The 13,169-nt window shown below is 37.9% G+C and overlaps 1 protein-coding gene across 5 annotated transcripts in view; it reads left to right on the top strand.

The window, feature by feature from the left end:
* DPH5 (diphthamide biosynthesis 5) overlaps window positions 1–13,169 on the top strand; it is a 77,580-nt gene that overhangs the window by 60,570 nt on the left and 3,841 nt on the right. For all 5 annotated transcript variants that reach the window (XM_030824985.1, XM_030824983.1, XM_030824984.1 and 2 more), the window contains exons 5-6: window positions 5,010–5,130; window positions 11,458–11,497. In XM_030824985.1, coding sequence (XP_030680845.1) covers window positions 5,010–5,130; window positions 11,458–11,497 — 161 coding nt within the window. The remainder of the gene's footprint in view (window positions 1–5,009; window positions 5,131–11,457; window positions 11,498–13,169) is intronic.

Raw genomic sequence — 13,169 nt, forward strand, 5'->3', positions numbered from 1 at the left:
CTTTGTATTAAGCTAGACTTTATCATCTAGAGTTCTATATCCTTCTATGGTCTTAGAAGAAAATAATCTAAGCTCTTTCTATTCTTTAGTCGCTTAGGAACAGTTTTTGACTACCTGCTAAGTCATGAGCATATTTAATTTTTTTTCTTCCTTTCTGTTTCCACTTATTACTGGTTCTAATCATTATTTTTTTTAATAGCCACCTTACCATCATTTTTTTCCTACTTCATAGTTTTCTTTTTAAATTGTAAATATAATTGTGCTATTCTTCTATTAAAACAATTTTGGTAAATTAATCCCCATCCAATATAGAATGTTCAGTTACTTGTATGTTGTATTAGTCCATTCTCATGCTTCTAATAAAGACATATCTAAGACTGGGAAATTGACTTTGAGGTCAATTGTGACTCAATTTTGAGGTCAAATTGACTTTGAGGTCAATAAACTGTGGAGTTTAATTGAGTCACAGTTCAGCATGGCTGGGGAGGCCTCAGAACACTTACAATTATGGCTGTAGGGGAAGCAAACACATCCTTCCTCACATGACAGCAGCAAGGAGATGTGCAGAGTAAAGAGGGGGGAAAGCCCCTTATGAAACCATCAGATCTCGTGAGAACTCACTATCATGAGAACAGCATGGAGGTAACTGCCCCCCCTCACCTCCCCCACTACTGGGTCCCTCCCACAACATGTGGGGATTATGGGAACTACAATTCAAGATGAGATTTGGGTGGGGACACATCCAAGCTATGTTATATATGTTTATGACTTTATCATATTATAAACTCTTTGATTTACTCATTTTCCTATCTGCCATTGCATTCTATCACAGTGCCATGCATATGATCAATATGTAACAAGTACTTGCTGAGTTGAATTTCTTATTTATTTTTTTCCCCCAGCCCCCTGACTTCCACCTGGAATTCGATCTTGTCTTTGAAATTATATGCTGTAAATTGTCATTTTAAAATTTAATTTACAAGTGGCTCTCATTTATGTGTGAGAATAAATCTTGTAGCTCTTCTGTCTACGTAGTCATTCAACTTTATGTACCTAGTGTGCGGCCATGTGCATACTCTTTCTTAGTGTCATCAAAAATCAATGTTACATCAATGGTATGCAAATTGTATGTGGGGATAAAAACAACAACAAACAAAACCCAACCCCAAGAACAGTATTCTGTATAGAAGAGAAAACTAGTCACTCTTGATTATGTGGTTTTGTGGTCCATTTTTTGACATTTTTGCTGGCTTGGCTTTCTTTCACTTCACAGATTAACTGATTTAATTTAGGATATAAATATATGATACTTGCAGGGCTTAATAGAGTTCTTAGCAAGTTTAATTTTTCTTAACAGATTTTTTTAGCTTTAATACCACAGAAAATATTTTTATTTATTACACAAAATAACAAAAGCATTGAAGTCTAAATGGAGTTTTACAAAGCATCTATGTTTCTAAAAGGAAAGAAATATTGATGGCTATGAGATGAGTTAGGAGACTGTTAAGGTTATTCAGGCAAGTGATATTGAGGGCTCAAACCATGGTTGTAGGGAAAGAAATGAGTAGTCAGCTATATAAATTATACAGCAGAATTTACAGGAATTGGCACTAAATAAGATGTCAGGAATTAGGTATATGTTTAGAGAGAAGTCAGGCACAGTTAGCTATTTCTGGGTAATGGCTTAATGCCATTTTAAATATTGCCCAAGACTTCCCGCCTCTGTTTCTTTGTTCATAGTATCTCATTCTGTCCCCATGTTCGGCTTCTCCAGTCTTAAATCTTAACTGTCTTTCAAAGTCTAGCTTACACCTTGTATTTTCAGAAGATGCCTTCAGATGCCCTCTTCGTGGGGGAAATGCTGAATTCTTACAATGCTTAGAGTCTATAGCATATTTAATAATAATTATTACTACCTACTATTGTCTTTCTTGTGCATCTTCTAACTAGATTGTGCCTTATGCCTAATGAGTGGATGTTTTGAGTTTTTTTGGTTTTTGTCCTAGATAAAACATAATCCAATATAAGTTAGGTAAACTGCTTTCTCTATAGGTTACTCCAGGTTAAAATTTAAAAAGGCCTATGTTTACCTACTGTTTCTTACAAAACAGCTGTTTTTGTAGTCTTTAAATTTAGATTTGCAGCAATAATGTTTTGGAGGAAAAGTGATCACAGCACAAAGGCTTATATGAATATTATAGGATGGTTCAATACTTAGGCTTCTGCAATCTCAGTTCTCATCACTGTGTGATTTTGCTCTAGTATAGTTCACTGGTAAGCCCTTGGATTGTGAAACACAAAGAACTGGCTCTTTTGTTCTTTGAGGTATTGACATATGGTGAAATTGTTTGCATAATGTTCCAGAATTCACTGAAGAAGTTTGCACCACAGCTATAGGAGTGGTTACAGTTTATAAATCAGGATCCTGGAGAACAGTGCTTGTGTGAGGTTTTCTTTAATCTCTCAAATTAGACAATTCAAAGACACTGCTACACAAAGTGCTTTAGTGTTTATATGTGACTTGCATCTCAATTCTTTAAGTGGTCTGTCACTTTCTTTTTGAATGAAGAACTTATTTCCTTCCATGACTGTATTCCCATGACTCTTAAAGTATCTAAGACCCATTTAAAGTATGTATTATTGCATATATAATTTTTTAACAGTTTTACCTTGAAGTTTTTTTAATGGAATAATACTAATATTTCATAGTTTGATCAGAGATGTGAAAAATCCTTTTTAGAATGTAAACAGTTGAACTTGTCAGAATGAAATCATAAATGTAGTTTCAAATATTTAGTAATATTTTTGAGCTTACTCCAATAAGGAAAGCAGTTGGATTAAAGCACGACACAGCATTTTAGAACATCTTCATTATTAAAACATTATCATTATTATATCATCAAATTCCTAACACTGAGACTTTTCCATGGGCAAGGCACTACTAGGCACTCTGCATACTTTGTGTCATTTAACCCTTAAAAACCACATTTTTATGTTTACAATTATTATATCCATTTTGTAGAAGGGTTCCTCCCAAGGATTGGGAACATTACTTGACTTGTCCATGATTAATCATAGTAAGAACCAATGCCATGACTGCAGAGCCTTTCCCTGCTGTAGGAGACATGAGCAAGACTGCACAATCCGTGAGAGCCAGAGCTGTGTTTTGCCTCTCATTTTAAACCCGTGACTAGCATAATACCTGGTACATAGTAGATGATCTGTAATAAGTATTTGTTGGCTAAGTTTGCCTCTCATCACCCAATAATAATAACAAAACCCCTCAGCAAGGCCAGGACCGATCCTGGTACCTTGGCACAGAGTGAACATATTCCTGGCATTCCACATTGGAACTAGAAATACATTGTCACAGGGAAACCTTGTCACATGTGGCAGGAAGTTTCATGACTGAATACTTGGAGTTACATGGGTCTTTGTACACTGACCTGTGAATTTGATTGCTACTGAATAGCATAACTTCTATGAGATAATATGTTTTTAGGCAGCTTTCAAATGGACTTTGGGAGTAAACCTTGTTGGTAGGTAAGATGTAGGCTGTGGCTTATGGGGAACATGATGAACCTTCCCTTTAGAACTCAAAGTCACCATTATGAGTATTGATTATAGTTGTATAGGACCTCATTATGTAAAAACTGAGAAACGTTGAGTTGCTGCTCTAGGGAATTAGGGATGAAGCACCTGAATGCCCCACCTTCTCTGTTTCCTTCCTGCTTGTCTTCCCCTCATATCTTGCTGAGCCTCTGAAACTGATTTGAAAAGCCTTAGGCTACTGGAAGCAGAGGATGACTAATCCTTGCTCCAGACCAGTTTCTGCATTTTTAATTGAAGAACCCAAGGCTGAGAAAAGTGACTTCCTGAAGTCACACGGCTATTTCAGGCACAGGGTTAATTTGTGGCAGAGGACTAGATGTGACTTTCAGAGTCTAGTGCTTACCAGTTCTATTATAAATTATTTCAAGTACTATTTAAATTGAATAATTAAATCTTTATACAACTTTAGTATTCTGTTTTATATTAAGTCTTTGAAAATAAATGTCCTTTGCTCAGTGCTGAGATAAGAACTAATATTAACCTATTGTTTCACAGTTTGAATAACTTTTTACATGTAATATGATCCTCACAACCCTAAGAGTAGAAAGAACAGAATTTTATCACTATTCCTATTTTAGAGATAAAATCTTAAAGTAATATCACACAGCCAACAAGCTGCAGAGCCAGAATTCAAAAGTCGATTTTCTCACATAAGATTTGAAATTGGACTCACTTAAGCAAGCTAGTTCAGCCAGTCTGGATCAGAGAAGCAAGTTTCTTGGTTGTAGTGATGGTCAACCCGGGTGGACCGCTTGCAGGTTAAAGAGAAGGTTTGGAAAAAGGCCCTCATCCCTGAACTCTATAGTGAGGGAACAAATAGAATCTTGCCAAATTAAGGGACTATAGGTTTGGAACAATGGTGGGAGTGAGTATATGCTTTGTTTTCTTGAGATAGTGTGATGGAAGGGAGCATTCCCTCAGGCTAGATTTAAGTGTTTATTTTTATATTAGTTAGCTATGTGACTAGCTAAGTCAGTTGCTCTTTCTAAGCCTTGATGGTCTCATCTGTAAAATGAGAACAATATTAATTAACCTCATGAACCCTGCTCTGATTGCTCAGAACTCTTTTTTTTTTTCTCCTGGGTTCTTTGCATTTCAGTATTTTTAGCAACTATATAGCTAAATTATGAAATTGTTACACATGTTCCTATACAGAATGCAGAAATACTAGAAACTTATACTGAAACTTACTTACTACTGGCATCAGAAAGACACCAGCTACCATGAACCAAAGAGAAGTTCCTGTTACCTTTTTTGGTGACAGATTTGATCCCCAACCCATTTCAAGTTGGGTTTTCACTTTTTATTTTGGTTGTAAAATGATTAAATTCTCTTCTTATCTATGAAATAGTAGTTAATTAATTGTTCCATCATTAATTAATGTTTTTTTTTTCTAGTTATATAAGTTTGGAGAGACAGTTTCTATTGTTTTTTGGACAGACACTTGGAGACCAGAAAGCTTCTTTGACAAAGTGAAGAAGAACAGACAAAATGGCATGCACACATTATGTTTACTAGGTAAGGGTTTTGGAATTTCCTTGAAGTAACAATATGGAGCCATCATATTGTTCTCATTTTGATTTTGTGTTAAGGTCTGTGGATAATTAGCTAGAGGTAAGAAAAGACACAGTCTAGCCATTCTATGCAGACCACAATCTTTCCCATACTCTTAGAGAGACATGCATCTTCTGCTTCAAGTACCACGTGGCTGTTTCTGCATACACACCATAGTTATGCTGCTCCCTCTTATGCCCTAGTAGATCCTCTCCAGTATTCCATATCTTACTCATTTGTCCATCAAGGATTTACTGCAATCCAATAGACATGCACTGACCAAGTCTTACCAAGGACCATCCTGCATCTTCCTAGGGAGGTTCTTTGAATACTGCAGTATTGATGCTATCAGATTCACAATGATAGATCTAAAAGAGACTCTGGAGATCATCTTATTGAGGCCTGTTTTACAGATGAAGTTGAGGCCCAGAATATTGAATTATTTCCCCAATGTCATCTAGTCAATTGGTGGCAGAACTGGTAGAATCAGATAGCCTTTTAATAATAGCTCATTTCACTGTACCTTCTTCCCCGAATCCTATTTCCTGTGCAGTGTGGAAAGAGCTGGGATCACTATCTTTGTTTACCAAGATAATAGTACTGAGTTTCAGAAAGCCATGGTGTTTTCTTTCTAGCAGAGGCACTGAAATTTTACCGATTCACATTTGCTAATCAGCCCCTATTCTAGTAGCATATGTTGTAGAAAGAAATACTGGTATCAAAGACTTAATCTGTGACTAAACAGAACACAGCTAACTGACATTTTTGATGACTTTGAAATGATACTTCTACTTGGAATCAGAAGACCAAATCCCAGTGCTACTACTTACTAGCTAGAGAATAGTGTAAACATTCCCTAGCCTTCATATTTATCAAATAGGAATAATTCCTCCTACTTCATGGAGTTGTATAGAGCAGTACTTCTCAAACTATTTGTGGTAAAGAACCATGGTTGGGTTGTTTAAAACATATGTTTGATTTTTAGATTTTCAATCTTTTATGTCAGTGTCAAGTTACTATAAATTTTGTACATATTCTTACTCCTGTAGTTACTTCATCATTTACTGGTAACACAAAGCTCACATACTGGCATTGGTGCCAAGATCATACTTTGAATTGTACTGTGTGAGTGAAACTGTGTGTGAAGTCACTCACCAAATGTCTATCACATAGCACAAGATCAGGGCAGGGAATAAACCCATGATTTTGGCCTCTGTATATTAAATACAGATATTCAGAACATTAAACAAGATTTCTGTTTGCCACATTTTTTTTTTTTTTAAGACAGAGTCTCACTCTGTTGCCCAGGCTGGAGTGCAGTGGCGCAATCTCGGCTCACTGCAGCCTCCGCCTCCTGGGTTCAAGTGATTCTCCTGCCTTGGCTCCCCTGGCATGCACTACAGGTGCATGCCACCACGCCCGGCTAATTTTTTGTATTTTTTTTAGTAGAGATGGGGTTTCACCATGTTAGCCAGGGTGTTCTCCATCTCCTGACCTCATGATCCGCCCGCCTCAGCCTCCTAAAGTGCTGGGATTACAGGCATGAGCCACTGCACTCGGCCTTTTATTTTTATTTTTTTGAGACAGAGCCTTGCTCTTGTTGCCCAGGCTGGATTGCAGTAGTGCGATCTTGGCTCACTGCAACCTCCACCTCCCGGGTTCAAGCGATTCTCCTGCCTCAGCCTTCTGAGTAACTGGGATTACAGGTGCCTGCCACCACACCCGGCTAATTTTTGTATTTTTAGTAAAGATGGGGTTTCACCATATTGGCCAGGCTGGTCTCGAACTCCTGACCTTAAGATCTGCCCACCTCTGCTCCCTAAAGTGCTGGGACTACAGGTGTGAGCCACTGCGCCTGGCCTATTTGCCAAAAATTTTTAAGCTATTTGCATAATATAGCCAATCTCTATTATTTAACAATATTTAATTTTAAGCAACAAAATAAATTTTTTGTTTATTTGTTTGTTTTTTTAAGAGACAAGGTCTCGCTCTGTCTCCCAGGCTGGAGTGCAGTGTCACAATCTTAGCATACTGCAGTCTCAACCTCCCATGCCCAAGTGATCCTCCCACCTCAGCCTTCTAGGTAGCTGGGACCACAGGCATATGCCACCACACCTAGCTAATTTTTGTATGTTTTGTAAAGATGGGGTTTTGCCATGTTGCCCAGGCTGATCTCGAATTTCTGGGCTCAAGCAATCCACCCACCTTGGCCCCCCAAAGTGCTGGGCTTAGAGGAGTGAACCATGGTGCCTGGCTGTATGTCTTAATAGAAAAGATTATAATACATTTTTACTAATGATTGGCATTTCTTAGGATAGAAATTAATATCCAGAGCAGGGATTAGCGAACAAGTACCCATGGATCACATCTGGCCTGCTGTTTTGTAAATAAGGCTTTATTGGAACATGGCCATGCACCTTCATTTATATATTATCTGTGGCTACTTTCATGCCACAACAGCAGTGATGAGTAGTTGTGACAGAGACCATATGGTCCTCAAAACCTAAAATATTTGCTGCCTGCCCCTTTTCAGAAGTTTGCTGGCTCCTGATCTTGAGTGAAATTTTATCTAATCTCATGTGCTGCACCCTGAATCCCTTCAGTGATGTGTTATAACCTTACATTACTTTTTTCATAGTCTTACCAGCCATATGAATTACCTTATTAACTTGATTTCTTCACTGCTTCATAAGAGCAGAGACTTTATCTTGCTCATTATTCTCTTCCTAATGTCTAGAAGTCTAGCACAGTGTAGGCACTAAATAAATATTTATGGAAGTTAATTGAAGTTTTATTTAGTCTATATTCTCAGACTTGGTCTTATGACCCATTGGCACAGAAAATCTTTAACTCTTGCCAGTTCATTCAATCAAGTGCAGCCAGAATACACTCCTTTTAATTCAGTTTTTTTCTTGTTTTTTTGTTTGTTTGTTTGTTTTTAAGATAAGGTTTACCCTGTCATCCAGGCTGGAGTGCAGTGGTGCAGTCTCGGCTCACTGCAACCTCTGCCTACCAGGTTCAAGCGATTCTCCTGCCTCAGCCTCCTGAGGCTGGGATTACAGAAGTCTGCTACCATGCTTGTTTAATTTTTGTGTTTTTAGTAGAGATGGGGTTTTGCCATGTTAACCAGGCTGGTCTCAAACCCCTGGCCTCAAGTGATCTGCCCGTCTCAACCTCCCAAAGTGCTGGGATGATGGGCTCGAGCCACTGCACCCGGCCCCCCTTTTATTCTTGACATCTAATTAATTATAGATCTAGATTAGGCCATAAATGCTTCTCTAACACATTTTCTTTTGTCTTATGCCAATATTTGCAATCAGCTAGTATGATGTCTTCTTATTTTAGTTTATTGCCAGTGTGATTTAGTGCTTCATTCATCGTTAATTAGCTTTATAATTTTGTCTTTGAATTTTCCATGTAAAAAGAGACTGGTCTTACTTTTTCATAGTCCTTACTAACAAGGACACTGTAAGACTTGTGAGTTGGTGTGGACTATGCCATCAGATATATCCGTCTTGTTATCCCAAAGTTAGATCCAGTTAAAGCCACCTGTGGGTAGAAGGTCAAAGTAGATGACAGGCGAAGGATAATTTTTAAAAGGACTTTTGCTGAAGAAGTAGATGTATCTGAGGAATGAAAAATGGGGATTCATTGGAGCTCAGATACTAGAATGTGTGTTTTACAACAGTACTGAAAGGTTCTAAAACAGAACAGGGAAGGAAGAATCTGAGAGGCAGGCTACCTGATAACCTCCCCATATATCCATTAAAAATGACAGGAAAGGCTGGGCGGGGTGGCTCACACCTGTAATCCCAGCACTTTGGGAGGCTGAGGCGGGCGGATCTCAAGGTCGGGAGATCGAGACCATCCTGACTAACACGGTGAAACCCCATCTCTACTAAAAATACAAAAAATTAGCCGGGCGTGGTGGCGGGTGCCTGTAGTCCCAGCTACTCAGGAGGCTGAGGCAAGAGAATGGTGTGAACCCAGGAGGCGGAGCTTGCAGTGAGCTGAGATTGCACCACTGCACTCCAGCCTGGACGACAGAGCAAGACTCCTTCTCAAAAAAAAAAAAAGACAGGAAGGAGAGCAAGCAGCACTTATCTTTTCAGAAGTTTTGGAAAGGCAGATAGAAGATCAGTGTACAGGTATTTATTGAGTGCTTACCCTATGCCCCATGTAGAGTTAATTTCTTTTGGAATACTAAGGAAGTGTAGACGTGGGTCCTGCTCTCAAAGCTTTGAAATCTAGTTTGGAACTAATGTGTTGTGCACATGAAAGTTTAAGGAACAATTAAGTTCTATTGTATGGAGAGGCAGGAAGGACAAACCAGAAGTTTGGCTCTTGAGTTGTCTTTCTAAGAGCTGCCCCTTTTCTTAGCTTTCCTAGGAAAAGACAAACAAGGTTAAACAATATATCTTCCTTGCTCCATTAACAAAAGCAGGAACAGGGTGTGAAGTATAGGATGTCATGATTTCAAATCCTCAAACCATAGTACTCATCCTTTTATCATCTGGCATTCTCATTATTTAAATTAGTATGTATTTATTGAATGCTTGCTGTGGATTAAGTTCCATAGGGATTAGTGAGGATAAACCATGGCAGGAAAACACAGAGAATTTAAAATTTACTTAGAAAGACAAGACCAATATATATGATACAATTAGAGGTTAATAAAAGATAGCATTAATTGTGTAGATCTTTCCAAGAACAAAAAGCATTTGAGGAGAAGTCAACAAAGACTTTATGAAGGAGTTAGGACTTACGTTGCCCAGAGGGTGGATAGTTTAATATGGGCTGGTGACTGAGTGGTAGGAGAGCCGCATGAGTAAATTTATTCAGTAGACATTTATGGAGTGTCTTGTGGGTACTTCACATTATGCTAGGTCCTGGTACTAAGATGAATCAGAGAACGTTACATTCTAGCAAGTAGAAATAGAGAGGAATAATTATGGACTGTGTGAAGAAAAGGGAAAAGTAATGCGGGGTCTGGCTTGAGACGAAGTCACGAATGCACTCCCTGATTAAAAAGGATTTGCCTGTAAAAATTCTCCTCAACCCTCTTCATTTTAAAAATCAGATTCTATAGAGCATATTTGAAAAGTAAAGAAAACTGAAAATATGAAAAATCTCGTCACAACATTTCAGAAGCCCAGAGTGAATGAATTAATAAATGGGTTAAAATTGTTAAAATCTTAGAAACATAATTTAAAGGAAATCTAAAAGTTGACTTACACCGTTGATTATAGGGAGGCCACATTCTTAATAACAGACATTCATTTTTTTCTCCATAATGTGACAGACAAGTAGAAATACTAAATAAATAATGATATTTCAAACCTGAAAAAGGCTTTCAATGCTGGTTCCAAGAACGTTTAAAAATATGTATTTAATATTAACTCTGCTATAATTTCCAAGCAAACTCTTTGATATCCTTTATAAGAAACACTTCTATAATCACTTAGGAAATCTGCATAAGTCTATTAAAGACTCCTCAGTTGCACTGTGTTTATTTTTGCAAAAACAAACTTTGGCTGAACCATTTGTTTTCAGCATGTAAAGCAGGAAGCAGCTGTTGCTGTTGCTGTTGTATACTGAGTTCCTTTGAGGATGTAGAGTGATTCTGCTTTTTTACCTTTTACCAAATAGTTCAGTTGAGCGTGAGTGATTAAAAAGTATACCGAATCAAATATTTGTGATGCTTGGACTGTCAAGCTTCTTGAGAGCAGAGGTTATATCTGGTCAGGTCCCTGTGGTATCCCAGTCTCTGGCGCAGTGTCTGACACACAGTCCGTGCTCAAATCCCTGTTAAAAGCATGAATACTTAGAATTAAAGTATTTATGCAAAATTATGGCATGTGTTAACATTCATCAGAAAGCAAAAGACTTTTTTAAATGTGGAAAAGATTTTTTTTCTACTTACATTCCATCTATCAAAGGGCTTTCAGGTGGGTCTGTGCAGTTACTAGCTGGTAGAAATGAAAACAAAGATTGTGATTAGCTGTTAGTAGTGTATAGGCCAATGTTTATCTAATTCTTTCCCTTGTCTTCTTTTCCAAAAGGAAATTAGATGTTAGCAGCATGGTCTCAGGGCCAAGCTCATGTTTGTTTTCCAACTAGTGGCACAACCACAAGCTTCCATTCTTCTGTATGTTACTGTAAGAAAGTGGCTAATTAAAATGTGAGGGAAGAATGTTTCCCCAAAATTTAGGTGACTCAACTGAGGTTTACACATAGGGTTTTGGATAAAGTTTTTAATTAAATTAAAAGAACTATTTTTACTTCCTACAGACATCAAAGTAAAGGAGCAGTCTTTGGAAAATCTAATCAAGTGAGTTATTATTCTGAGAATGCATACATCTGTTTTATTTCCTTGAACAATTCAATAAATTCACTTAAATGACGTGAGTTCTAAAGATGGTTGAAAATGAGCTCTCATTAACAGTGTGAACATTAAACATTTTTATTCTTATGAAATGATAAGCAGTATAATAGAGTAGAAATAGCAATATATTTTGTAGATTCAACACTGAGAACAGTGGTTGGCATCTAACAGACACTTAGTGTTTGTGGAATGAATTAATGCATTGGGATTCTGAAAACATGGATGTGAGGCTGGGTGCGGTGGTTCACGCCTCTAGTCCCAGCACTTTGGGAGGCTGAGGCAGGTGGATTGTTTGAGGCCAGGAGTTCGAGACCAGCCTGGCCAACATGGTGAAACCACGTCTTTACTAAAAATGGAAAAATTAGCTGGGCGTGGTGGCACGTGCCTTTAATCTCAGCTACTTGGGAGGTTGAGGCACGAGAATGGCTTGAATCTGGGAGGCAGAGGTTGCAGTGAGCTGAGATCACGCCACTGCACTCCAGCCTGGGTAACAGAGTGAGAAAAAAAAAGACATGGGTTTGAGTCCTGAGTCTGCCTCTAGTTGAGTGCTCTGGGGCAAGTTACTTCCATCTCTGAGCCTTATTTTCTTCAGATGTATAATGATAGTACTAATCCTTTTTTACTTAGAGAGGCAGTGTCTAATACAGTACCCCCTACCCACTTGTGACTAAGGAGCATTTGAAATGTGGCTAATGTGACTGAGGAACTGAATTTTTCATTTAATTTTAATTAATTAAAAAATGATACCCAATTTTGTTATTGGAAAACTTTTAAGTATGTTTGAAACAGCTTTAGTATATAAATCAACTGTTACAACCATAAATTTTATGAAATTTAAATACAGATCAACTATTTCCAATGAAAATTTAATATCCAAACTAAGGTGTGCTGTAAGTACATACCAGATTTCGAAGACTTAATATAAAAACAATCTCTTTAATAATTTTTATATGAGTAGGTGTTAAATTACAACATTTTGGATTAAATAAAATATATTATTAAAATTTTTGCCTTTTTTGGCTGGGCGTGGTGGCTCACGCCTGTAATCCCAGCACTTTGGGAGGCCGAGGCAGGTGGATCACGAGGTCAGGAGTTCGAGGCCAGCCTGGCCAAGGTGGTGAAACCCCGTCTCTACTAAAAATACAAAAAAATTAGCCAGGCGTGGTGGCAGGCACCTGTAATCCCTGCTACTCGGGAGGCTGAGGCAGAGAATTGCTTGAACCCAGCAGGCAGAGGTTGCAGTGAACCAATATCACGCCACTGTACTGCAGCCTGGGCAACAGAGTGAGACTGTCTAAAAAAAAAAAAAAAATTGCCTTTTTCCAAACTTTTTTGTTAATATGGCTACTAGAAAACTTGATTCCATATATGGCTTCATTTATATTTCTATTGGATAGCACTGACTTAGAGAATTTTTTTGAGAGTCAGTAAAATAATCTATTTGAACTGTATTGTAAGCCACAATAGCTATATATATATATATAATATATATATATATTTTTTTTTCGATGGAGTCTTGCTTTGTCACCCAGGCTGGAGTGCAGTGGTGTGATCTCAGCTCGCTGCAACCTTTGTCTCCCGGGTTCAATTGATTCTCCTCCCTCAGTCTTCTGAGTAG

The sequence above is a fragment of the Nomascus leucogenys genome, chromosome 12, assembly GCF_006542625.1.
Source record: "Nomascus leucogenys isolate Asia chromosome 12, Asia_NLE_v1, whole genome shotgun sequence".
NCBI classification, from domain to species: Eukaryota; Metazoa; Chordata; class Mammalia; order Primates; family Hylobatidae; genus Nomascus; species Nomascus leucogenys.